This window comes from Mustela erminea, chromosome 11 (assembly GCF_009829155.1).
Source record: "Mustela erminea isolate mMusErm1 chromosome 11, mMusErm1.Pri, whole genome shotgun sequence".
NCBI lineage: Eukaryota > Metazoa > Chordata > Mammalia > Carnivora > Mustelidae > Mustela > Mustela erminea.
Window position 1 is genome coordinate 32,294,532 of NC_045624.1, and position 25,378 is coordinate 32,319,909.

Below are 25,378 nucleotides of genomic sequence, written 5' to 3' on the forward strand. Positions count from 1 at the left end.
AACTTTTAAAAAATGAAGTTTTCTTTCTCTGATTTTTGTAATCAGAGGAATACTTACAATTATAAAACAGTTTATATTGTTCTCAGCATGTTGACATAAATTCTTTTACGTATTCAACATTAGCCTCATTAGGTAAAGAGGGCAGCTTCCTATCTATAAACTAGATCTACTGAGATATTAAGGTATCACTGGAGTCAGTTTATCAGTAGCAGAACTGGGATTAGAATCTTTATACTTGATTATTATTAAATCACTGATGTAAACCATAGCTGCCATGACCTACTTTGAATTGCCCAATTATTATCTGAAAAGTGTTTTTATTTTTTTTTAATCTGTGATTTCTTCTGGTGCCATAGGGACCACGGGGAGAAGTTTTTAGGAAACAGGGTGAGCTCAGAGAGACCCAGTAGAAAAGGACCAAAAAGAAACCAGTAGATGTGGCAGTTAGGTCATTTTCAGTAGGATGGTTTGGATAAAAACCGAAATTTCACTGAGATGTAAAATGAATGAGAAATAAAGAAGTGAAATCAGAGAATATCAATTATTGTTTTTCTTTTTTTTAATTTCCTTTTTTTTTAAGTTTTATTTATGTATCTTAGAGAGCACAAGCAGGGGTGCAGGAGAGGGAGAAGCAAGCTCCCCACTGAGCAGGGAGTCTAATGCGGGGCTCTATCCCAGGGCCCTGGGATCATGACCTGAGCCTAAGGCAGATGCTTAACTGACTGAGCCACCCAGACATTCATCAGTTATTGTTTTTCAACCACAAGTTCAGCAAAGCAAATTTTAATCAACCAAAGGCTATTTAACTCCAGGCAGTATCTCTACACAGCATTCATGTTCTTACCACTTTCCTATTTTCTTAAAGGAGAGGGAGGGTTGCCTGAGTGGCTCAGTCACTAAGCGTCTGTGTTGGTCTCAGGTCATGATCCCAGGGTCCTGGGATCGAGCCCCACATCAGGCTCCCTGCTCAGAGGGAAGACTGCTTCTCCCTCTCCCACTCACCCTGCTTGTGTTCCTGCTCTCGCTGTCTCTCTCTCTGTCAAATAAATAAATAAAATCTTTAAAAAAATAAGGAAGGGGAACAAAGAAGGAAAATTAAGAAATGAATTATAGATATATAAACATATTTTGAATATATAGATACATTTTGGAGATTCAGGCAGTTCATCCCTAATCTCATTTTTTGGTGAAGGAAGACAAATGTATCTACCAAGAGTAAAAGATTTAGGAATAGGATATAAAATTTTGACAGTACAGTAAATATTTAGAATCTTTTGAATGAAAAAAGAAGTCAGCTTCACTTCTTAATGTGTGTGGGTGGTTTCCTCACTTTTCACTACAGATAAGCAGACTATTTTGATAACTGCATGTTCTGCACGTGGCTCAGAGGAACAGATCTTAAAGTGTGTAGAACTACTGCTTTCAAGAAATGCTGATCCAAATGTTGCTTGTAGGTAAGAACCTTATTATCTATGAAAAACGATGTATATTTTTCTTTGATTATCAACCCATTAAACATTTGATACCATGATTTTTTTAAAAATCATAAACAATGTGTTTACTTGGCTATATAGTTGAGGAATGAAAATAGGTCATAAGGTTATGGTTCGAACTTTATAAGAGTATCAAAGGAAGGGCATATCACAAAAGTAGTCTCTCAACTTTTAATTTTTAGAGGAATGTTCTAATTTGAAATGAGAGAGAAAGGAAGACAAACTATCATTTCTTAAGAATCATACACTCAAAAGAATGATTAAGGTATAATAGTAAAACCTTTTAGTGTTCTCTTTGTATAATACTTACCTGCTAAACAATCTACACAAATACTAAGAATTCCAAAATAATACATTGAAAGGTTTTCATTTTCCTAAGACTTTTCCAATTATGTTATATCATATAGATAATAGTGTCTAGATGCATAGAAAATGTTGGATCTGTTGAAATGTCAGTAATTTAAAAAATGAATCAGCTTAAAATTTCTGTTACTGACTTCTTAATCTGGCTCTGTCTTCTGTTTTATTTAATCTCTTTCTATTTTATTTAATCTTCAAAACTAATAGAGTAGGAAATAGGCTATCCAACTGAAATATGTCTAGTATGAATAGAGTTATTATTCATAATTCATTAAAATAATAATGCTCTAATGGCTGATATATAGAAATAACTATATTTTAGAAGGTTTTTTCCTCGTAATTTTAGTTTAATTTCTATGACGGCTAGCTAGACAGCAGGTGTCTGTTTTGTCTCCCAAATTCCAAGTAACATCTGGAAACATTTTTGATTGTCACACCTGGGAGATTCTGCTGGTTTAGAGTACACTACTGGCTTAATGGGTGGAGGCCAGGGATGTTGCTAAACATCCACAGTCCATAGGACAGCCTCGCAAAACAAAGAAGTACCCATCCCAAATATCATAGTGCCCTGGTTGAGAAACTAGTGTGAGAAAAGTAAAGACTTAGAGAGTGCATAATCAGTATTTAACAAATAGATTTTTTAAAGATCTGGAAAGACTACCTGCAAATTTTTAGCAAATCAATTCACAGGAACTTTTATTCTATCACATATGGTATAATCCATAGTTAGGTATCTAATTTTTGGATTTGGCTGTACTTGGAATTGGGAACTCCAAGACATCTAGCTGAATTAAGCCTCAATGGGTACTATAATTTTGATGTTTACCTTCAGAAATGGCTTATGATAAGATTTGCCATTCTGGGTTCAATGGGAAATTGCTTTTTGCTGGTGCTCTTTTTTTTTTTTTTTAAATTGCTTCGGTACTGTATTACAGAAAGCAAAATCTTTACTCTTCCAATTACTTGTGTTGTAAGCACACTGAAAAAAAAGTCAAGCAAGCCATTGTCATAGGTTCTAGACTATTCTGCTTCCATAAGAACTAGAAGATATCTTCTAGATATACAGCGTATACTTAGGGGAAAAAAAACTTAATCCATTTGAATTAAAATAATATAAGGTTAGCATCTCAAGCTAAAGCTATAAGGCAGCCACATAATTTCAAAACTGAAAACTCTAGAAAAGCTGATGAATCTGAAAGAATATAAAATTTGAAATGATATGTGCTCAACTAAAATAAAGAGAATTTTACAGCAATCTCTACCTAAATAACAAATGTGAGAAATATCTGAAAAACTATTCAGCTGTTTTTAAGCTCAAAGCATAAAGTAGTATAATAATTGAACTGTGTTTTCTTATAGAAATTGAACATCTTGATAGAGCTGAAAAGAGTAACTCATGGGAAATAGTTCTTTTAGGCTGCAAATTTTATAAGAAAGATAGCATTACTGGATAGATGAGGATAGCCTGGTGTCAATGTAAAAAGGAAAAAAATTTCAGGACCTAGGGAGTGTGCAGTAAGACTTGGTGGGAATTTCATAGATAATTCATTAGCAACAACAAAAATCAAAACCTGTTAGAAGACTGGGAATTTTAGTTTGAATCCTTTTTCTCTCCCCTCTTTTCTTTTTTTAAAAAAATTTATGGTATTAAAGTAAACGTAACATAAAACTTGACATTTTAACCATTTTCAGTGTATAATTTAGTGTATTTTTCTACCATAAACTTGTGCCAGGCACCTGAAGTTTGCAGTCTTTTTGAGCATTGCTCACTTTTCTGGCCTGAGATCTGAGTTAAGCTAAATAGCGACCAGCAGCTTATATCTGTTCTTCAGACACCTGTGACTGTCTGCTTCTTTGTTTTACCTACTGAGTTGTTTTTTTGGGAAATCATGTTTGACGTTTGTTGCTGTTTGTTTTGCTAAAGCAGCAGACATGTTTACATAAGTGTCCTGAAGGTTGCTATCACTAAATGCTTTTATTCCACTTTTCTTCTACCACTCTAGCCATTCTGGTTCATTATTATGGTGAACATATAATATTCAAATGTTTTAAAGATTATTTGAAAAAGCAACTCTCAGATGCTTTAAAATTTTATGTTGCTTTCTAATATTTTATGTAAGTAGACTTTAGAATCTACTGATACGGGGGTACCTGGGTGGCTCAGTTGGCAAAGCATCTGCCTTCAACTCAGGTTATGATTCTGGGGTCCTGGGATCAAGCCCCAAGTTGGGCTCCCTGCTCAGCAGGGAGCCTGCTTTTCTCTCTCCCTCTGCTGCTGCTCCTGCTTGTGCTCTCTTGCTGTGTGTGTGTCTCTCTCTCTCAAATAAATAAATAAAATAGTAAAAAAATAAAATCTACCATTTGATTTCTAGGTGTCAATGTTTTTCGACAAATTTTCTTAGTTTCTTCCAGCATCTCTGACATTTCTTCTGTTTCATCTTGAAAATGGCCAGTGGAAAAAAAATCCATCTCTTTAAGGTGGTATCATTAAGGTGTCTTTATCACCTACATCAAGCATCATTATGACAAACATTTTCTAAATTTTGGATTAATGCCTCAGTTCTAAAAATACCTCATTCATTATCTCTTCAAATATTACCTCTCCTGTGTTCTTTCCTCTTTATGAGTCTCTGATTGTATCTGTTAGACCTCATCTCTCTCTTTTTTTTCCCCATCTCTTTGTTTCACTGTGTCACATTCTGGATAATAGTTTTCAGTCGGCCATCTCAGGTCACTGAATCTCACTTCTAATTTATTGCTTTTAATTTATTGTTAAACTCATCAGTTGAGTTCATAATTTCAGTTTGATTCTTTTTAAAACCAGCAGTGTCACATTTTTAAAGACTTATTTGAGAGAGCAAGCGTGTGCGTGCATGCGTGAGTGCACAGAGAGAGAGGGAGAGGGGAGGGAGAATCCTAAGTGGACTCCAAGCTGGGTGTGGCGCTGGTCACCGGTCTTGATCCCAGGACTCTGAGATCTCAACCTGAGCTGAAACTAAGAGTAGGACATTCAGCTGACTATGCCACCTGGGTCTACCAGCACTGTCACTTTTTATAGCTCTTTGTTCCCTGAAGACATTTTCAAGCTCTAAATTAGAACTTCTTATATGGCAAACATGCAGTTGACCCTTGAACAATGCAGAGGTTAGGAGCACCAACCCCCTGTAAGGTAAAAATCTGCATATAACTTTTGATTCCCCTAAAACGTAATGACTTCTATTGAGCAGAAACCTTACCAATAGCATAAATAGTCAATGAATACATATTTTGTATGTTATGTGTATTATATACTGTATTCTTACAGTGAAGTAAGCTAGAAAAAAGAAAATGTTAAGAAAGTCAGGAGAAAGAAAAACTATAGTACTAGACTATTTTTTTTAAGATTTTATTTATTTATTGAGAGAGAGAGAAAGAGAATATGTATGGGGGAGGGATACAGAGAGAGGGAGAGAAAGACTCTCCAGCAGACACTGTGCTGAGCATGGAACCCAGTACAAAGCTGGGTCCCACAATCCTGAGATCATGACCTAAGCTGAAATCAAGAGTTGGACGCTTAACGGACTGAGCCTCCCAGGTGCCCCTGTACTATACTGTATTTATTGAAAAAAATCTGTGTATAAATGGACCTATGCAGTTCAAACCCATGTTGTTCAAGGGTCAACTGTAGTCTAGAAATAACAGTAATAATATCTGAAATCTCGGTGGGTTTGTTTCTATTAGCAGTAGCTTCTCATGCTTCTGACTCATGACTAGGTGCTAATCATTAGAGTTTAAAACTTGTCAGAATAACATGATGCCATCAGGTAGGAATTTATATGTTTCTAAAAGGTACCTTGAGCACCATCAGTCCAGCAATCATGTAACCTAAGTTCAGAGGTTGAAGTTCCTTGGATTATTTGGTGATATATACTAAGAAAGCTAGTTTCTTTCTGGTGTAGCTTTTTTTTTTTTTTTAAGATTTTATTTATTTATTTGACAGTCAGAGATCACAAGTGGGCAGAGAGGCAGACAGAGAGAGGGGGAAGCAGGCTCCCTGCTGAGTAGAGAGCCCGATGTGGGACTTGATCCCAGGACCCTAACATCATGACCTGAGCCAGAGGCAGAGGCTTTAACCCACTGAGCCACCCAGGCGCCCCTATTTCTGGTGTAGTCTTACCCTGAAGGTGTAACCCTTAAAGTTCCAGCTTAATGTATATTGAGTATGGTTTAGTAAACTTTCTGCTTTGTATAGGCCCAGAACTTTGAATTTTGTTCCTCTTTGTGTTCACTGCCTCCAAAGCCACAGCTCCTTTTTCCATTGGGTTCTTCTGGACTAGCCAATGCCCTAAAGGCAAAAACAACCACAAATGCTATGTTTATTTACCTCTTTGGAGTTTTGCCATCTAGATTTTGGTTTAGTGGTTCTTCAATATTTTATTAGTCCTTCAGTTTTTAAGAAATAAAAATAAAATTTCACTTGGCTGTTTTAGATGCCTTCACAATTTTGATACAAATTAGCTTGCCATTAATAGAAACTGCATCGTCTAAATGAAAACATTTGGAAGTTTTTTTACTTATAGATCTTTTGTTAGCTCTTTAATTCCTTGCATTCCATGCAGACTTTTATCTTGTTGAAAATAGCACTAATTTAATATTTAATGATGAACTTTCTGTATTACCACCTATAGACATACCTTGTTTTTTTATTTTCTCTTAATTTTTAAAATTATTTTTATTTTTCCTCCTGTGGGACACATGGTTAAAAAAAAAACTGACAACTTGAAAGCCGTTTTTAAGTGAACACAAATCATATGTTATATTTCTCTTGGACCTTGCTACTGACGATTCTTAGCACAGTGTACTGTGTCTAGCAAATATGGAAATTTAACTCTGGTTTAAGTTTTGTCATTTTTTTGTTTTTTGTTTTGTTTTGCTTTAGAATTTGTTTCTGGGGTTAGTTTTTTAGCTTGTTTTTAAATGAAACTGTGTACCAGGCAGTGTGTTGATTGCTCTTGAATAAATTTTCTAGTATCATCCTTACACCTGCATGGTAGATATGTTTTTTACAGAACAGAAAAGTGGCTCTCAAATATTTAAAACTTAGAATGTAGCACAGCTTTCATAAAGGAATTTACAACAGTTTAATCCAAACAGGATCTACCATAGGAATGTATTTATGTTTCCCATCTTGTCTATGTTCAGGATTTTTCAACACAACCAGTTTAAATAACATGGTCTTTTCTAATTGTTGTAAAACACGTGTTTGTGTTACTTGCCTTATATCTTGGGATTTTTTTTCTTCTTTTTCCCAAATTATTGTAGATAGATGAATGTTTTCATTTTAAAATTGCACAGATGTCAAAAGCAAGTATGTGAACACAAAAATATCACTCAATGTAGCTTAGTCATATTTAGCCCTGAAAACAAGATGGCCTATAATCAAATTACTCCCAACTTGGCAGTTGTGCCATAATATGGACTTACCAACCATTGTTTTTCTTTTCATATGGGTAATGTGGTAACCAATGACATTATAAATTATTAAGGTCTAAAAGGTATGTATTAGATGACTGGATATATGATAAAATTTGAAAACTTCTTGGAGCACCTAGGTTGCTCAGTTAGTCAAGTGTCTGCCTTTGGCTCAGGTCAGGATCCTGAGGTCCTGGGATCGCGTCTTATATCAGGCTCCCTGCTCAGTGGGGAGCCTACTTCTCCTTCTGCCTCCTGCTCCCCCTACTTGTGTGTGCTCTATCTCTGTCAAATAAATAAATTCTTTAAAAAATTTTTTGAAAACTTCTTCAGTCTAGCCTTAAGTTTGGAGTTGAAATTTTTATTGTTAGAGTAATAGTAAACTTTCAGAAAGTATATATAATTATAATTTCTGGGGTTTTTAAAAAGGATTTTATTTATTTATTGGAGAGAGAAAGCCAGAGACAGAGCATGAGCAGAAGGGGAAGGGCAGGGGGAGAGGGAGAAGTAGACCGCTGCTGAGCAGAGAGTCTGGCATGGGGCTCCATTCCATTTCCAGGACCCTGAGATCATGACTTGAGCCCAAGACAGATAGTTAACTGACTGAGCCACTGAGCACCCCTATAATTTCTCTGTGTGTGTGTGTGTGTGTGTGTGTGTGTGTGTGTGTGTGTTTTAAGGTTTTACTTATTTGTTTGACAGAGATCACAAGCAGGCAGAGGCAGGCAGAGAGAGGGGGAAGCAGGCTCCCTGCTGATCAGAGAGCCTGATGCGGGGCTCTATCCCAGGAGCCTGAGATCATGACCTGAGCCGAAGGCAGAGGCCCCAACCCACTGAGCCACCCAGGCACCTCTATATTCTGTTTTCAGGAATTGTGTGGGTTCTTCTCTCCAGGTTTTCTGAAACATTTTTTCTGAAACATTTTCTTGCATTAAAAAATGTTGCGTATATTTTTATGTTTAGAAGGCTGTTTTCCTGGCAAAGAAGTTTATTATATTCAGACTGCTCAGACATGAGATAAAGGTTTTGTAGAATGATGTGGCATTTTAATTTCAATAGATGTTTTTATTACCATTGATAAGACAGCACACATTAACTGATATCCAAGGTTTTGACGTAATCATTGTGTGATTGTTAACTTGTTGAATGTTATTGCCTCTTCTAATAGACAGAAAATACTCTGGGAAAAATGTTACTTTCTCAGAATATAAATTTAGTTGTAAATGTCACTGGAGCATTTGGTAGATTGAGGTGTAATTTTGGATTATAAGATTAACTTGTTTTCTAGTCTTAAGTAAATATGTAGCATATCTTTGCTCTGAAAACATTGGCTGAAGTCACAATAATATTTTCAGAAAGAATTTAAAAATAGCTTATTTAGAAAACAATACTCGAAATTGTTATGTTGCAGGGTTTTTCTTCCAGTTTATCTTTGTAAATTGCCTATCCAGATCCTTTGCTCATCTTATTTACCTGTGTTTTCTTTATCTGCATATAGGAACTGATTTTATCTTTGTTAGCAGGTTTACCATGTATGCAAACAGTGACAAATACCTTTGTGTGCTATTCATAAACCTGGAAATCTGCTTGGTCCTTTTGAAAGCACAGAATGGAGAGGATAGAGCTAAGAAAAGCTAGTTGATGAAAGCCCTTGACACTAATCTCTGAAAACACAGAAACCGAGACTTTAAAACAAATTAAAAAAAAAAAAAATAGCTTCCAAATTCTTACTTGACTTTGTTTTATTGGTGTCTAGCACCAGTGGTTAAGTTGTGTGTTGGCTACTAAACCTTCCCACTTGGAAAAGATAGATACCATTTCTTTTATTTAATTGTGGTCATATCTAACTTTAAAGGAGTGAAGAAGTATAATTTTACTGTGTCACAGGAGAATCAGCAATATTGGGTGGACAGTCCTAATGATTTACCATGTTACCTTAAATGGTGGGGCGCCTGGGTGGCTCAGTGGGTTGGGCCTCTGCCTTCGGCTCGGGTCGTGATCTCAGGGTTCTGGGATTGAGCCCCTCTCTGCTCAGCGGGGAACCTGCTTCCCCCTCTCTCTCTGCCTGCCTCTCTGCCTACTTGTGATCTCTCTTTGTCTGTGTCAAATAAATAAATAAAATCTTTTTTAAAAAGTCTTTTCCTCGGGGCCACAATAGTTGTATTTTCTTTTAACTGTAATCTTCAAGCAATAATTAACTTTGAATTTTGAACATAAATTTGTAACAAAAAAAATTGGTATTTATCTCAGATTTTTCATTTGCTTTTATATATAATTTGTCCCAGGGTGCCTGGGTGGCTCAGTCGGTTAAGCGTCTGCCTTTGGCTCAGGTCATGATCTCAAGGTCCTGGAATTGGAATGGAGCCCCACGCCAGGCTCTCTGCTCAACAGGAGTCTGCTTCCCCCTCTCCCTATGTGCTCACTCACTCTTTCTCTCTCTCAAATAAATAAAATCTTTTTAAAAAATGTCCCTAATTTGTTCTTTATACTATCTCTTAAATTCATTGCAGCTTTGATATTTATAATCCTACTTTAAGGGCTGCCCTAATTGCCTCCTAATTGATATTTTTGACTGCACTAGGTCTGTAATTTAGTCAGTCTTATGTGCAGTTACCTGTAGAACACACTTCCTTTTGTCTTCTGGATGAAAGCCAGACCTCTCTGTAATTTGATCCCACCTTAATGACTTCTCACTACTCCCTAAAGCCTAACTCCATTTCATTTCAACATTATTCCTCAGATACATGGTCATTCCTGCCTCTGTTTTTGCTTTTGTTATTCTTCAGTTTGGAATATCTTCTTCTTCCTTCACTGTGTATTCAAATTGGGTCTTCAAGTGTCAGGTTAATAGTCTACGATGGTTTCCTTTGTTTTTAAGTCCACAAGCTATGATTTTGGGTGTGTGAACATCTTGTTCAGCACATTTTTATACATCTCATATGTTGTCCTTTCGTTGTTTTCTTGTATGAAAGTCTTGATTTCCCTGTAAGCCACTTGACTATCCTGGCACTATATATTTTGCGATTCCTTCACAGTTCTTTAATTCGATATTTATCAAGTTTTTATTGACTTTAATAGATTTGACATAGAATGATCATTTGTCTATTTTCTTTACGAAACTTAACTGAAACATTATTTGTGAAGTAATTAATATGTCAATCCATGTATATCACAGAAAACGTGAAACATGACTTAGAAGCTGAAGATCTGGGTCCAAATACTATCTCACCTATTTGCCCAAGCTGATGTAGCCATTAAGTCTTTTTGGAATATTTAAGGCTCATTTTCTTCAGTGATTGATGGATGTGATACCTAACTAGCTAGTGGGGTAGTTGTGAGAATTAAAACAATATAATAAATATGAAAGTACTAAACATGTTACCATTTCATAGTAGATGCTTACCAAATGTCTCATTTACTTAAATTGATATTTCCCGTACTATATTATAAGAGCATAATTTCTGAAGTACATATTTCTTACTGATTTATAAAACTAAATTGATAAGGGGCGCCTGGGTGGCTCAGTGGGTTGGGGCCTCTGCCTTGGTCTCAGGTCATGGTCTCGGGGTCCTGGGATAAAGCCCCGAGTCGGACTCTCTCCTTGGCGGGGAGCCTGCTTCCCTTCCTCTCTCTCTGCTGCCTCTCTGCCTGCTTGTGGTCTCTCTCTGTCAAATAAATAAATAAATAAACTAACTAACTAACTAAATTGATAAGTATACTATTTTTCTTTACACATTTTTATCATGTTAATAAAATTTACATAAATGTGTAAGTATATCTTTGAACTTAAAAATTGTTAAATATTTCAATATGACAAATATCTGGGTTATTATTTTTGTGGTTGAGGAGTACAAGAGAGTTGGGGATGTGGAAAGAATGGATATGACCTACCCTTTCTAGTAACTTAATAAGAAAGAAAAGATACTGGATGCTAGCTAAATAGGAAAGTTAGTTACACTGTAACTTCAGCAGTTAGTCTTTAAACTCTGTTCTAACTGCTGAAAGAATGTTTGTTTTTTTTTTTAAGTGAAGCTGTAGTTTGTCTAACACTAAGACTACCCAATTAGTGATTATAATTGTTTCAGATGCTTCGTAATTAGAAATTATAATCCATCCTTTTCTGAAGTCTCTCTTTGAACATTGGTATAGATTAGCCTTAGGTCACCGTACACGTTTTCACACAAAAGATTAATTTGAAATAAAAACCAATTATATTTCATGTATTCTGACACATGTTTTCACATAGTGGCATCTCTAAAATTGGTGTGCTTCCTAAAACTGATGGTGTCATAGATCAAATGAAATATAATTTGTTACTTACTATTTTAATTGCTTTGCCTTGGTTTATATTTTTTGTATTCAGTTGTCCAGTGGTACTAGAAGTCCTGGAAGAAGTGAATAGTATAAAAAAACGTTTTAAGCTTTCTCTCATGATTTTATAGCTTTCAGAAGTGAAAGGGGTTTTTTTCTTACTTAAATATACCTTGTTTCAGTGGTTCCCACCAAAATAGATTACTTTCTACATATTAATGGTCTGTGCTAAAGAAGGATGGATTGCTGATATAATGAAGCATAAGATTAAAATAATTTATTTCTCCATTGTGCTTCTCTTGTATACATATAGATGGTATTTTAGCAATAAGAAACATACTGCTACAGTTATATTTCCTTTTGAAAAATTTTTTCCTGCATTCCAGTGTTAGGGCAACAACTTCATGAATGAGAACAGAAATGAATCCATTTTTGTTAGGAAAGTTTAATATCTCCTGTTAATATGCCTTTGTAGAACTGTCCACTAATTAGGGCCTTTACTTAGTTGAGAGTTATTAGATCTTGTCAAGATACTAATTTTTAATATCCATTGGCCTTTACTAAGGCCAATAAGACTTATAAAATCAAGAAAAAAATAAAACTTTGCATATTAAAGCTGTAACGCTCATAGTCTTTGAAAAGCCATGTATTGATTCTTATTTTGCTTTAAATATGTTTAAAATAATACGCTACGATTAAAGGCCGCTGTGCATCCTCCCCAGTCATACTCACTTCACTTCTTTCTTCCCCACAGTTAACAAGTAATTTGTATTGTATTTTGTATGTAATTTGTCTTGTAATTTGTATGTATTTTTCCTGCCCAAGTTGGATTGATTATGATTCACATGTACTTAGATACAGTAATCCATTCATATATCTATAAGGATAATCTCATTTGGTACATTTTTTATTTCATTTTTTCACTGAGATCTGATGTACAAGGTGAAATGTACAGATCTTAAGTGTATAGTTTGGAGTATGACAAATACACCCATGTAGCTTGTATCCTGTTCAATACAGAATATTTTCCCATTACTTAGGAAGTTCTCTGAGGTCCCTTCCTGTTTAACAATCATCTGAACCCTAGAGGCAACCATTATTATTTTTTTCTTACCCTGATTAGTGTTTTCTTTAGTGCATCATACATTATATACTCTTAGTATCTGAATTCTTCACTCAGCATAATATTTTTGAGATATATCCATGTTTTATGTATCAGTAGCTTGTTTCTTTTTATTGCTGATAAGTAGTCTGGTGTTTGAATATATCACTTTTTTTTAATCTCTTAGTTTTCTTTTTGTTGTTGATTTCTGTCTTAATTCCACTGTGGTCAGAGAACATCATTCTACATGATTTCAGATCTTTACAGTTTGTTGAGATTTTCTTTATGGCCCAGAATGTGGTCAGTTTTTGCAGATGTTCCATGTTCACTTCCACAAATAATTTGACAGTATTTGGGTGTAATCGTCCATGTATATTAATTAGGGCACATTTATTTGTTCTGTTAGCCAAACCTTCTCAATGAGTACTGATTTATTTTTTTGCTTTTCTGTCGTTTACTGTGATTTCTATTTTGATCAGTTTTTGCTTAGGTTTTAAGACCACCATATTCCTGATGTATTAACCCTTTATGAAGTGTGTTTCTCTGCATGTTTAGTAATGCTTCCTTATTATAATATACTTTAATATTAGTATGTCTGCATCATCTTTCTTTTGGTATCTTTTTCCATCCTTTTGCTTTCAGCCTTTCTGTGTGCTTCTATTTAAAGTAAACAACAGATAGTTTTTTTTTTAAACTCAGATTAATAATAGTTCCCTTTTAATTGGCATATTTAGTGCACTGGCATTTAGGATACATGCTGATGTATCTGTTTCATTTAGTTAATGCTCTTTTTCTCCAAGATCGTTTTTGGATTAATCTTTTTCTTATTCAGTTTCTTGTCTTGCTGGCTATTCATTCTTCTGTTATTCTTTGAGTGACTACTCTGGAGGTTTTAGCATGTACTTTTTACTTACATAAGGGTCCATATTATACTAATACTTTTACCAATTCCTCGACAATGTCAAGAATCGTAGAATATTTTAACTCCATTTGCTCATCCCACTCGTTTGTGGTGGTGGTGTCATACATTTTAAATCTTTATGTGTTTTAAATATCATAGCACATAATTATCGTTATTTTATTATTGTTATCAAGTATGTTGTTATTAAAGACTCTTATTTAGATTTAATCATTTATTCATTCTCTTTGATATTCTTAATTCCATCCTATATTTTCATGTTTCAATCAGAGATCATTTATCTTCTTTTTTTTTTCTTTTTTTTCATTTGTCTTCTTAAAACCTTTCTTTAGTATATTTGCTGGTGACAGAGTCTTTGTTTGAAAACACTTTTTTTTCTTTTAGCTTTTTAAAATTAAAAAAAAATTTAATATAATTTTTTATTTTTTTATTAACATATAATGTATTATTAGTCCCAGAGGTATAGGTATGTGAATTGCCAGGTTTACATACTTCACAGCATTCACCATAGCACATACCCTCCCCAATGTCCATAACCCCACCACCCTCTCCCTACCCCCATCCCCCCGGCAACCCTCAGTTTGTTTTGTGAGATTAAGAGTCTCTTATGCTTTGTCTTCCTCCTGATCCTATCTTCTTTCACTTATTCTTTTCCTACCCCCCAAACTTGTCTCTCAACTTACTCACATCAGGGAGATCATATGATAATTGTCTTTCTCTGATTGACTTGTTTCGCTAAGCCTAATGCCCTCTAGTTTCATCCACATCATCGCAAATGGCAAGATTTCATTTCTTTTGATGACTGCATAGTATTCCATTGTATATATACACCACATCTTCTTTATCCATTCATCTGTTGATGGACATCTAGGTTCCTTCCATAGTTTGGCTATTGTGGACATTGCTGCTATAAACATTCGGGTGCACGTACCCCTTCGGATCACTACATTTGTATCTTCAGGGTAAATACCCAGTAGTGCAGTTACTGGGTCGTAGGGTGGCTCTATTTTCAACTTTTTGAGGAACCTCCATGCTGTTTTCCAGAGTGTCTGCACCAGCTTGCATTCCCACCAATAGTGTAGGAGGGTTCCCCTTTCTCCACATCCTCTCCAGCATCTGTCATTTCATGACTTGTTAATTTTAGCCATTCTGACTGGTGTGAGGCGGTATCTCACCCCACCTGTGGTTTTGATTTGTATTTCCCTGATGCCGAGTGATGTGGAGCACTTTTTCATGTGTCTGTTGACCATCTGGATGTCTTCTTTGCAGAAATGTCTGTTCATGTCCTCTGCCCATTTCTTGATTGGATTATTTGTTCTTTGGGTGTTGAGATTTTGGATACTAGCCCTTTATCTGATATGTCGTTTGCAAATATCTTCTCCCATTCTGTCAGTTGTCTTTTGGTTTTGTTAACTGTTTCTTTTGCTGTGCAAAAGCTTTTGATCTTGATGAAGTCCCAGTAGTTCATTTTTGCCCTTGCTTCCCTTGCCTTTGGCAATGTTTCTAGGAAGAAGTTGCTGTGGCTGAGGTCGAAGAGGTTGCTGCCTGTGTTCTCCTCAAGGATTTTGATGGATTCCTTTCTCACACTGAGGTCCTTCATCCATTTTGAGTCTATTTTTGTGTGTGATGTAAGGAAATGGTCCAGTTTCATTTTTCTGCATGTGGCTGTCCAATTTTCCCAACACCTTTTGTTGAAGAGAGTGTTTTTTTTTCATTGGACATTCTTTCCTGCTTTGTCGAAGATTAGTTGAACATAGAGTTGACGGTCTATTTCTGGGCTCTCTACTCTGTTCCACTGATGTATGTGTCTGTTTTTGTGCCAGTACCATACTGTCTTGATGGCGACAGCTTTATAATAGAGTTTGAAATCTGGAATTGTGATGCCACCAACTTTGGCATTCTTTTTCAATATTCCCCTGGATATTTAGGTCTTTTCTGGTTCTGTATAAATTTTAGGATTATTTATTTATTCCATTTCTTTGAAAAAAATGGATGGGATTTGTTTGAAAACATTTTTATTAAAACTTTAATTTTGAAAGTTATTTTAATTGAGCATAGACCATAAGTTAGATGTTATTTCCATTTGATATTTTCAAGCTTTCATTTTGCTGTCTCCTGGCTTCCTTTGTTTCTGTTGAAAACCTAACTGTTAATTTATTGTTGAAAGTATTGTGTTTTATCCTCTGGTGGTTTTATGATTTTGCTTGTTTCTTGGTTGAGTCAACTTTGCAATAATACTCCTAGGTATATATATCTTTGAATTTGTTCAGTTTGGGATTTATAGAACTTTTTAAATCTGTTTAAAATTTTTTAAAATTTATTGTGAGTCAAAAGTTTTTCAGCCAATATGTCTTCAAATACTGCTTTTACTTCATTCTTTCTCTGAGATTTAGACCATTATACCCATATCACATTGTCTCTTAACAATTTTTCTTTATTTTTTGTCCTTTTTCCTCTCCACACTTCACCTTGGGTATTTTCTCCTGGCATCCTCCTAATCTTCAGGTTACTAATCTGCTGCTGCAGTTAATCTGCCATTAAACTCATCTATTAATGTCTTAATTTCAGCAGTCCTGTTTTTCAGTTCTAGAATTTCTGCTTACCTCTTTTTTTTCCCCCTAAGGTTCAGGTCTCTAAACTTATTCTTTGTCTTCTGTTTTTTGGAGCATATGAATCACACTTATTTTAAAGTATATTTCTAGTAACATCTATAGGTCTTTTTTTTTTTTTAAAGATTTTATTTATTAATTTGACAGAGAGAAATTACAAGTAGATGGAGAGGCAGGCAGAGAGAGAGAGATAGGGATGCAGGCTCCCTGCTGAGCAGAGAGCCCGACGCGGGACTCGATCCCAGGACCCTGAGATCATGACCTGAGCCGAAGGCAGCGGCTTAACCCACTGAGCCACCCAGGCACCCCACTATAGGTCTTTTTTAATTGTCTCTTTTTCTCTTGGTCACTTGTTTTGTCTCCTAGAATGCCTAGTAATTTTTGATTGAATGCTAGATATTATATATAAACATCTGTGCAGGTCTTTTTGCTTCCAGAAAATATTTTCTACTGACTGGGAGTTAGAACCTTGATCTAATCACTGATTATGATGGTTCAGGTTGGGTTTCAGGATTAATCTATTTCCCTTATATCTCTTCAGTGATCTCAACTCAAACGTGGTATTTTACCTGAGCCATTTACCCTTTAATGGTCATGAATGATAATTTTGTCTCCTCAGTTTTATGGGAATTCTAAAAGCTCTTCTTACCTGTCTGTTCAGCCTCTTGGCATCTGTTTTATGGTCTTCCTCTTTCCTCTCCACACATATTTTGTTTATCTTAGGAATCTGCATATGCCTTGAAGATAAAAGCACAGGAGAAGATCATTTTTCTACAGGGTTCCTTTTATTTTTTGCTATTCTCTTTTTTTTTCCAGACCCTTAATCCTTGAAATTCTTGGTTGGTAGCCTTGAACTCCAATTTTTGTGTCTTTATCCACATAAGAAGGCCTAGAGGTACTACTTTCTGTTTATGCTGCCCAGGAATTGGTGACTGTCTCAAGAGAGAAAGTGACAGAGATTTTGGTACTCAGTTCAACAAATGCCTCTTTTCCCCCAAGATACTTGGCTTCTTGTGTTCTGGCTGCCTTGATTTTCTAGCAGGACTTCAAACATATTTAGTATTTTGTCATCTTTTACAGCCTTTGTTAGTAGGAGGGTTAATAAAATAAAACTACCCTGATAGGTGGAAATGGATGTCCCTATTCATAGCATTTTATTGTTGTCTGAGTCTCCTTTTTAATAGTTGTTACATTAATACCCCAGATAAAGGTTGATTGCTTAAAGCAGAGTATAAAAACAGTAGATAAAACTTAATTATATGGTAAAATTGTGACATGCAGACATACCAACCATTTTGCCCTTGGTACAGAGAAATTATAAATATATCATTATGATGGTACATTTTTTTCCTGTTAGGCTGAGTTTTGTTTCTACTTTTCCTTGTATGCCCTCTAGTGGAAGTTTTTTGAAATGAAATAGAGATAAATGGCTCTGTATCATCCAGAAAAAAATTTTAGTAATAATAATATGTGTACATTTAATTTTTTTAGCCAGCTCTTGACCATTAACAATTTTTGAGGAACTGTAGTAGAGAAGGAAAAAACAGTATCGCTGGTATATTCAGCTAGGTTTAATTAAACAATATGTGCTAAACACTAGGAGATACAAGGTAACAGATTCGTTTCCTGCCTAAGGAATTTGACAATATAGTAGAAGAGATTACAAAACTATAAACTTTTACAGTATAGTAAGATTAGCGGTAATAGAGGGTTTCTCTATGAATAGAAATTAGGAGAGAATTTAAGAGAGATGAAGATATCAAGTGAAAGATTCCTATAGTTTCAGCTTTAGAATTGAGACTTGAGGAATGAATACCAGTCAAGTGATGGTAGGAAAGAATATTCAGTGTAGAGGGAGGTGCCTCTTCAGGCGGAGAAGGATAAGTGTGCACATTTTATTCAGGCAATTGTAATTTATATAACCAGATCATATGGTATTAGAGTAGAAAATGAGTCAGAATTCAGCAGTGGCTAAATAATAATCTGTTTAATCCATGCTAGAAAATATGAATTTCATCCTGAAAGCTGTTGAACAATTTTAAAAAAAAGGAATGTATTAGTATTTTAAAAAGTTTATTCTGACAGTAGGTTGAGGATCAGTTGGAGCCAAGAAGTCCAGTTAAAAGGCTGTTGCTCTTGCCAGAACCATGGACTATGTATTCAGAATTGAAAATAGTAATTTTGCTTGAATTTGAAGAATGCTAGTTCCATTGTACCTCAGGATAATTATCAAATGCACTTTTACTTAAAATTCTAATTACAAAATGTTCCTGCTAAAATTTGTTTAAAAATATGTAATTTAGAAAGTGAAAAGTCTTTTTTCCTACTCTGTAATAGGCTGTTATATATTCCTACAGAATTTCTTCCATGTGTTAGCATTTTTGTTTTGTTTTCCTTTGCTTTTAAATGGAATTATATGCTATCTACTGTATTGCAACTGTTTTTTCAACTGATCTGTATTTCGTAGACATTATACTGCCAGCATGATAACTATAGTTCTCTCTTTATAATGGCTGCATAATATTCTACTGTATAGATGTGTTGTTATTATTGCTTAACCTGATATTTTACTGGAAAATGGTTGGATTGTTTTCCATTTTTTTAGTATTACAAAAAATGCTACAGTTAACAACTTTGGAAATGTGGGTAGGTTTTCTCTGGAACATATTCCAAAAGTAGAGTTTCTGACTCAAAGATATGGTTATATTTAGAATTGTGATAGATGCTGTCAAATTGTCTTCTGAAAAATTTGGTTACTTTATGCTACATCCAACAGTATTTGAGAGCACATACACCATGATATCACTGGATATTTTTGATGTTCTAAATTGTCCAGTCCAAACAATGATTCTTCATTTTTGTTTGCATACTTTTCAATAATACCTAATTGATTAGTCTTATTTTTTTTTTTGATTAGTCTTTCACGTTTTTGTGACTTGTTTATATTTCTTTGTCTATTAGTTGTCTGTGATGTTTGCCATTTTTTCTGTTTGGTAGTCCACATGCTTCTTACTGATTTATAAGATCTTTTTGTAAATTGGATCTCTTAGCTTTTTGTTATATGTGTTGAAGATGGTATTTCTAGTATGTTTTCATTTGTGCTCTTTTTTGTTGTTTTTAGTTTTATGTTGTGATTTCTATCTTTTGAGGAAAAATTGTCAGAAAGCTAACTTCCAAAAAAAAAGTGCTAAGCTCAGGGAGTTGAACAAGCTACTACTTTTACATTTCTAAGGAACAGATTACACTTGTACAATTTAAATAGTTCCAAAGTATAAAAACAGAGAGAAGACTGTCAGTTCTTTTTTATAAAGCAAACATAACTGATTCTGAAATCCAGATTAAAAAATTATCTACTCCAACAAACTTTATAAATTGATCTCAGTTACAAATATAAATACAAAAATCCCAGGTCTTTCATGAAGTATGAGGAAAATGAATGTTATCAGCAAATTTAAAAAGTAACATGTTGGGGCGCCTGGGTGGCTCAGTGGGTTAAGCCTTTGCCTTCGGCTCAAGTCATGATCTCAGGGTCCTGGGATCGAGCCCCACATTGGGCTCTCCATTCTGCGGGGAGTCTGCTTCCCCCTCTCTCTGTGCCTGCCACTCTGCCTACTTGTAATCTCTCTCCCTCTCTCTCTGTAAAAAAAAAACAAAAACAAAAAAAAAATGCAGTGATCATATGGGATTCATGTCAACTACAAAAAAATGACTCAATATTAGGGAAATATATTTTTAAATAGATCGGAATTTTTTAAAGGGAGGGTACCATCATAATAGATGGCCAGAGTGGTGTTTTTACAAAAGTTCAAATCACATTACAACTTTCATAACCTTAGTCCAGTTTGATTATGTGAATAGTTCCTTAATGTCATCAACATATAACTGAAACCAAAACAAGTCATATACTTAACAGAGAAACACTAGAGGCATTTGCATTGATTCCAAGAAGATGACAAGGATGCTTAACATTAGCTCTCTTTTTGTCTTAACATTGTTTTAGGTATTATAGGGCAATTCAGTTATGTGCAAAAGAAGAAGACAAGATACAAATAACAAAAATAGCTAATAATGACAGATAATTTATTTAATCTTAGTATCTGTTCTGGTTATTGAACATTATTATGTCATTACCACAGGTATGATAATATCACAAATAGGTGCCACAAACATAGAAACTATTATCATGTTCCTATAAAGTTAGAGAAACTGAGGCAGTAAGAATGTAAGAAACTTCGCAAGGTTACACAGACAATAAATACTGAACACTACTTTTGAACTTCGGTAGAATGACTGTACTTATATTTACAAGTATACAACTTCTGCTTTAAATTTTTTTTTTTTAAGATTTTATTTTTTTATTTGTCGGAGAGAGAGCGAGCGAGAGCAAGCACAGGCAGACAGAATGGCAGGCAGGGGCAGAGGGAGAAGCAGGCTTCCTGCCAAGCAAGGAGCCCGATATGGGACTTGATCCCAGGACACTGAGATCATGACCTGAGCTGAAGGCAGCTGCTTAACCAACTGAGCCACCCAGGCGTCCCTACAACTTCTGCTTTAAACCAAGAGTTTGCAAACCTTTAAAGTTCTACTGGAGCAGGGCCATGCTTATTCATTTATGTATTGTCTGTGGCTATTTTCATGCTACAACTGTGGAGTTGAGTGGCTGTAACACAGCCTTGTATACCCTATAATCCTAAAATATTTACTCTCTTGCCTGTTATAGAAAAATTTTGCCAAATCTTGTTTTAAACCACTGAACTATGTTACCTTTGATCAAACTATTGGGCCTTTTTTATTAGGAAGGAGGGGATAAAATTCTAATCATTTATATTATATGCCTATATGCTTGGTAAACCCCAAGATAACCCAGAAATTGTTAGCAGTAGTAATCCTAAAATGATACAGTTTTTTTTTTAATACTAATAGGCAAAATAAAGTTGGTTTTCAACTTACAAATAATAACCAGCTTGGGAATACAATGAGATAATAGATCCCAGTGTCAAGAGCTAAAAGTGTAAATATTTAAGAGTGTACAAGAAATGTGAAAGAACCAAATGAAGAAAAGTTTAAAACTACACTGAGTGAAACAAAAGATTAAATTAAAGAGATATGTCATGTTGACTGGGATGACTCAGCATTAAAAAAGGACATTTGTTTTTAATCTAAATTAGTCTGTAAAATTAAACATCTCATTCATAGTGCCAAGGGAATTGTTTTAACTTGATGAAATGATTTTACAAATTCTGAGAGAAAAACACAACCAAAGAAAAGACCAAGAATTTTCTAAAAAAATGGGTTTATGACTTTGAGATGTTAAAGTGAACAAATGCTTAAGTGTTGCCCCTCCACAACAAATTTTAGATATCCATTAAGTTTTTTTTTTTAAAGATTTATTTATTTATATGACAGAGATCACAAGTAGGCAGAGAGGTTAGAAGAAAGAGAGGGGGAAGCAGGCTCCCTGCCTAGCACAACACCTGATGTGGGGCTCAGTCCTAGGACCCTGAGATCATAACCTGAGCCGAACGCAGAGGCTTACCCCACTGAGCCACCCAGGCGTCCTGATATCTGTAAAGTTTTAGTAAGGTTCTTTTTGAAACAGGAAAGGGAATAATGTCTGGAATGGATAAGGAGTAACTTCCTAAAGAAAGAAACAGATAGGAACCCTCTCTGGCAATCCCTAAGAACCACACTACTGATAGGCGAGGCCAGGGTTGCTGTCTTGAACCTTCCATGCCTGAGAGGCCTTTTCAGGCCAGAAGACGGTACACAATCAAAAATCATCAAAATCTGGGGACGCCTGGGTGGCTCAGTTGGTTAAGCGGCTGCCTTCGGCCCGGGTCATGATCCCAGCGTTCTGGGATTGAGTCCCACATGGGCTCCTTGCTCAGCAGGGGGCCTGCTTCTCCCTCTGCCTCTGTATGCCATTTGTCTGCCTATGCCCTCTCTCCCTCTCTCTCTCTCTGACAAATAAATAAATAAAATCTTTTAAAAAAATCATCAAAATCTGAAGAATATAAATATCATAAAACAGGGACAACAAATTCAACAAGAGTAACTTAAACTAGAGAAAGTGGAAAAAAAAATTTAAAAATGACTTTATTCTTCTAAACAATAAAAGAGGGGTTTGCTTCCACTAAATAACAGACTTTATCAAACAAATATAGTGAATTATGAAAAAAAGGAACTTATTGAATATTAAAACTAAGTATGTGAATAACAGAAGATGGGATTCAGCTGAATTGCTGATTAATGAACTAGAAGATAAATGTAAGGAAATCTCCTAGAATATGACACCAAGGGTTACAAAGGGAAAGATACAAGACATAGGGAACCGCACCAAAGTTCTAACTCTTATTAGAGTTCCAGAAGGAGAAAATCAAAGAGACTATATTTGAAGTAATAGTAGCCAGAATGGGTTCTTCTCAAACTGAAAACACAAAGTCTTAGGATTGAAAGATCTTTGAAAGAAAGATTTACACACATACACAAATAGATAAATATACATAACATATTTTTAATTAAAAATTAGAATATATGGACACACACACACATATATATATATATAATATATAGAAATATGGACACATCACAACTTCAGAATATCAAGAATAAAGGCAAAGTCAGAAATCAGACAACAAAAAGAAATTAAAGACATCCAGATTGTCAAAGAAGAAGTCAAACTATCACTCTTTACAGGTGATATGATCCTTTATGTGGAAAACCCAAAATACTCCACTTCAAATCTGCTTTTGTACAGAAATTCAGTAAAGTCTCAGGATATAAAATCAATGCACAGAAATCAGTTGCATTTCTATACGCCAACAAGAAGACAGAAGAAATAAAAATTAAGGAGTCAATCCCATCTATATCTGCACCCAAAACCATAAGATACCTAGGAATAAACCTAACCAAAGAGGCAGAGTCTGTACTCAGAAGACTATAAAGTACTCATGAAAGAAATTGAGGAAGACACAAAGAAATTGAAGAATGTTCCATGCTCATGGATTGGAAGAACAAATATTGTGAAAATGTCTATGCTACCTCAAGCAATCTACACATTTAATGCAATCCATATCAAAATACCATACTTTTTTTTTCAAAGAAATGGAATAAATAATCCTAAAATTTATACAGAACCAAAAAGACCTCGAATAGCCAGAAAAATGTTGAAAAAGAAAGCCAAAGTTGGTGGCATCACAGTTCCAGACTCAAGCTCTATTACAAAGCTGTCATCATCAAGACAGTATGGTACTGGCACAAAAACAGACACATACATCAGTGGAACAGAGTAGAGAGCCCAGAAATAGACCGTCAACTCTATGTTCAACTAATCTTCGACAAAGCAGGAAAGAATGTCCAATGAAAAAAAAACACTCTCTTCAACAAAAGGTGTTGGGAAAATTGGACAGCCACATGCAGAAAAATGAAACTGGACCATTTCCTTACATCACACACAAAAATAGACTCAAAATGGATGAAGGACCTCAGTGTGAGAAAGGAATCCATCAAAATCCTTGAGGAGAACACAGGCAGCAACCTCTTCGACCTCAGCCACAGCAACTTCTTCCTAGAAACATTGCCAAAGGCAAGGGAAGCAAGGGCAAAAATGAACTACTGGGACTTCATCAAGATCAAAAGCTTTTGCACAGCAAAAGAAACAGTTAACAAAACCAAAAGACAACTGACAGAATGGGAGAAGATATTTGCAAACGACATATCAGATAAAGGGCTAGTATCCAAAATCTCAACACCCAAAGAACAAATAATCCAATCAAGAAATGGGCAGAGGACATGAACAGACATTTCTGCAAAGAAGACATCCAGATGGTCAACAGACACATGAAAAAGTGCTCCACATCACTCGGCATCAGGGAAATACAAATCAAAACCACAGGTGGGGTGAGATACCGCCTCACACCAGTCAGAATGGCTAAAATTAACAAGTCATGAAATGACAGATGCTGGAGAGGATGTGGAGAAAGGGGAACCCTCCTACACTATTGGTGGGAATGCAAGCTGGTGCAGACACTCTGGAAAACAGCATGGAGGTTCCTCAAAAAGTTGAAAATAGAGCCACCCTACGACCCAGTAACTGCACTACTGGGTATTTACCCTGAAGATACAAATGTAGTGATCCGAAGGGGTACGTGCACCCGAATGTTTATAGCAGCAATGTCCACAATAGCCAAACTATGGAAGGAACCTAGATGTCCATCAACAGATGAATGGATAAAGAAGATGTGGAATACTATGCAGTCATCAAAAGAAATGAATTCCTGTCATTTGCAGCAACATGGATGGAACTAGAGGGTATTATGCTGAGTGAAATAAATCAGAGAAAGACAATTATGTGATCTCCCTGATATAAAGAATTTGAGAGGCAATGTGAGGGGTTTCGGAGGTAAGGAAGGAAAAAATGAAGCAAGATGGGATTGGGAGGGAGACAAAGCATAAGAGACTCTCAATCTCACAAAACAAACAGGGTTGCTAGGGGAAGGGGTGAGAGAGGGTGGCTGAGTTATGGACATTGGGGAGGCTATGTGCTATGGTAAGTGCTGTGAAGTGTGTAAACCTGGCAATTCACAGACCTGTAGGCCTGGAGCTAATAATAATTTTATGTTAATAAAAAATTAAAAAAATTTTTAAAAAGAATAAAGGCAAAGATCATAAAAGATTCCTGTAGAAAAAGCAGTTTATCACTACAGTTCATATCACAAATAACCATCTGATATTAGGCTTCTTAACAACAACTATATACAGAAAAGATAAATGATCTGCGGAATAAACTATGAACCTGTAATTCTATATTTAGCTATATTTAGCTATCCTGTCATTCAAGAGTGAAAGCAAAATAAAGACATTTTTGTGCATATGAAAACTTATTTCAGTTCAGGCACAGTTGACATTTTGAGTGAGGTTGTACTGTGTATTTCAGACTATTTAGCATCCTTGGCCCTCACTCACTAAATGCCAATAGCTCCCTCCAGTCATTTTGGTAAACTAAAATGCTTCTACATATAGAAAAGTGTTCCTGGCCAAGAACCACTATTCTTCTGACTGATGAAAATAACATCTAAAAAGATAGCTGCAGAAAGAAAAATAAAGCCAGAAGAAATAATGGGATGCAAGAAAT

At 35.3% G+C, this 25,378-nt stretch overlaps 1 protein-coding gene across 3 annotated transcripts in view; it reads left to right on the forward strand.

Moving 5' to 3' along the window:
- ASZ1 (ankyrin repeat, SAM and basic leucine zipper domain containing 1) overlaps positions 1 to 25,378 on the forward strand; it is a 55,176-nt gene that overhangs the window by 4,095 nt on the left and 25,703 nt on the right. For all 3 annotated transcript variants that reach the window (XM_032305115.1, XM_032305117.1, XM_032305116.1), the window contains exon 4: positions 1,343 to 1,454. In XM_032305115.1, coding sequence (XP_032161006.1) covers positions 1,343 to 1,454 — 112 coding nt within the window. The remainder of the gene's footprint in view (positions 1 to 1,342; positions 1,455 to 25,378) is intronic.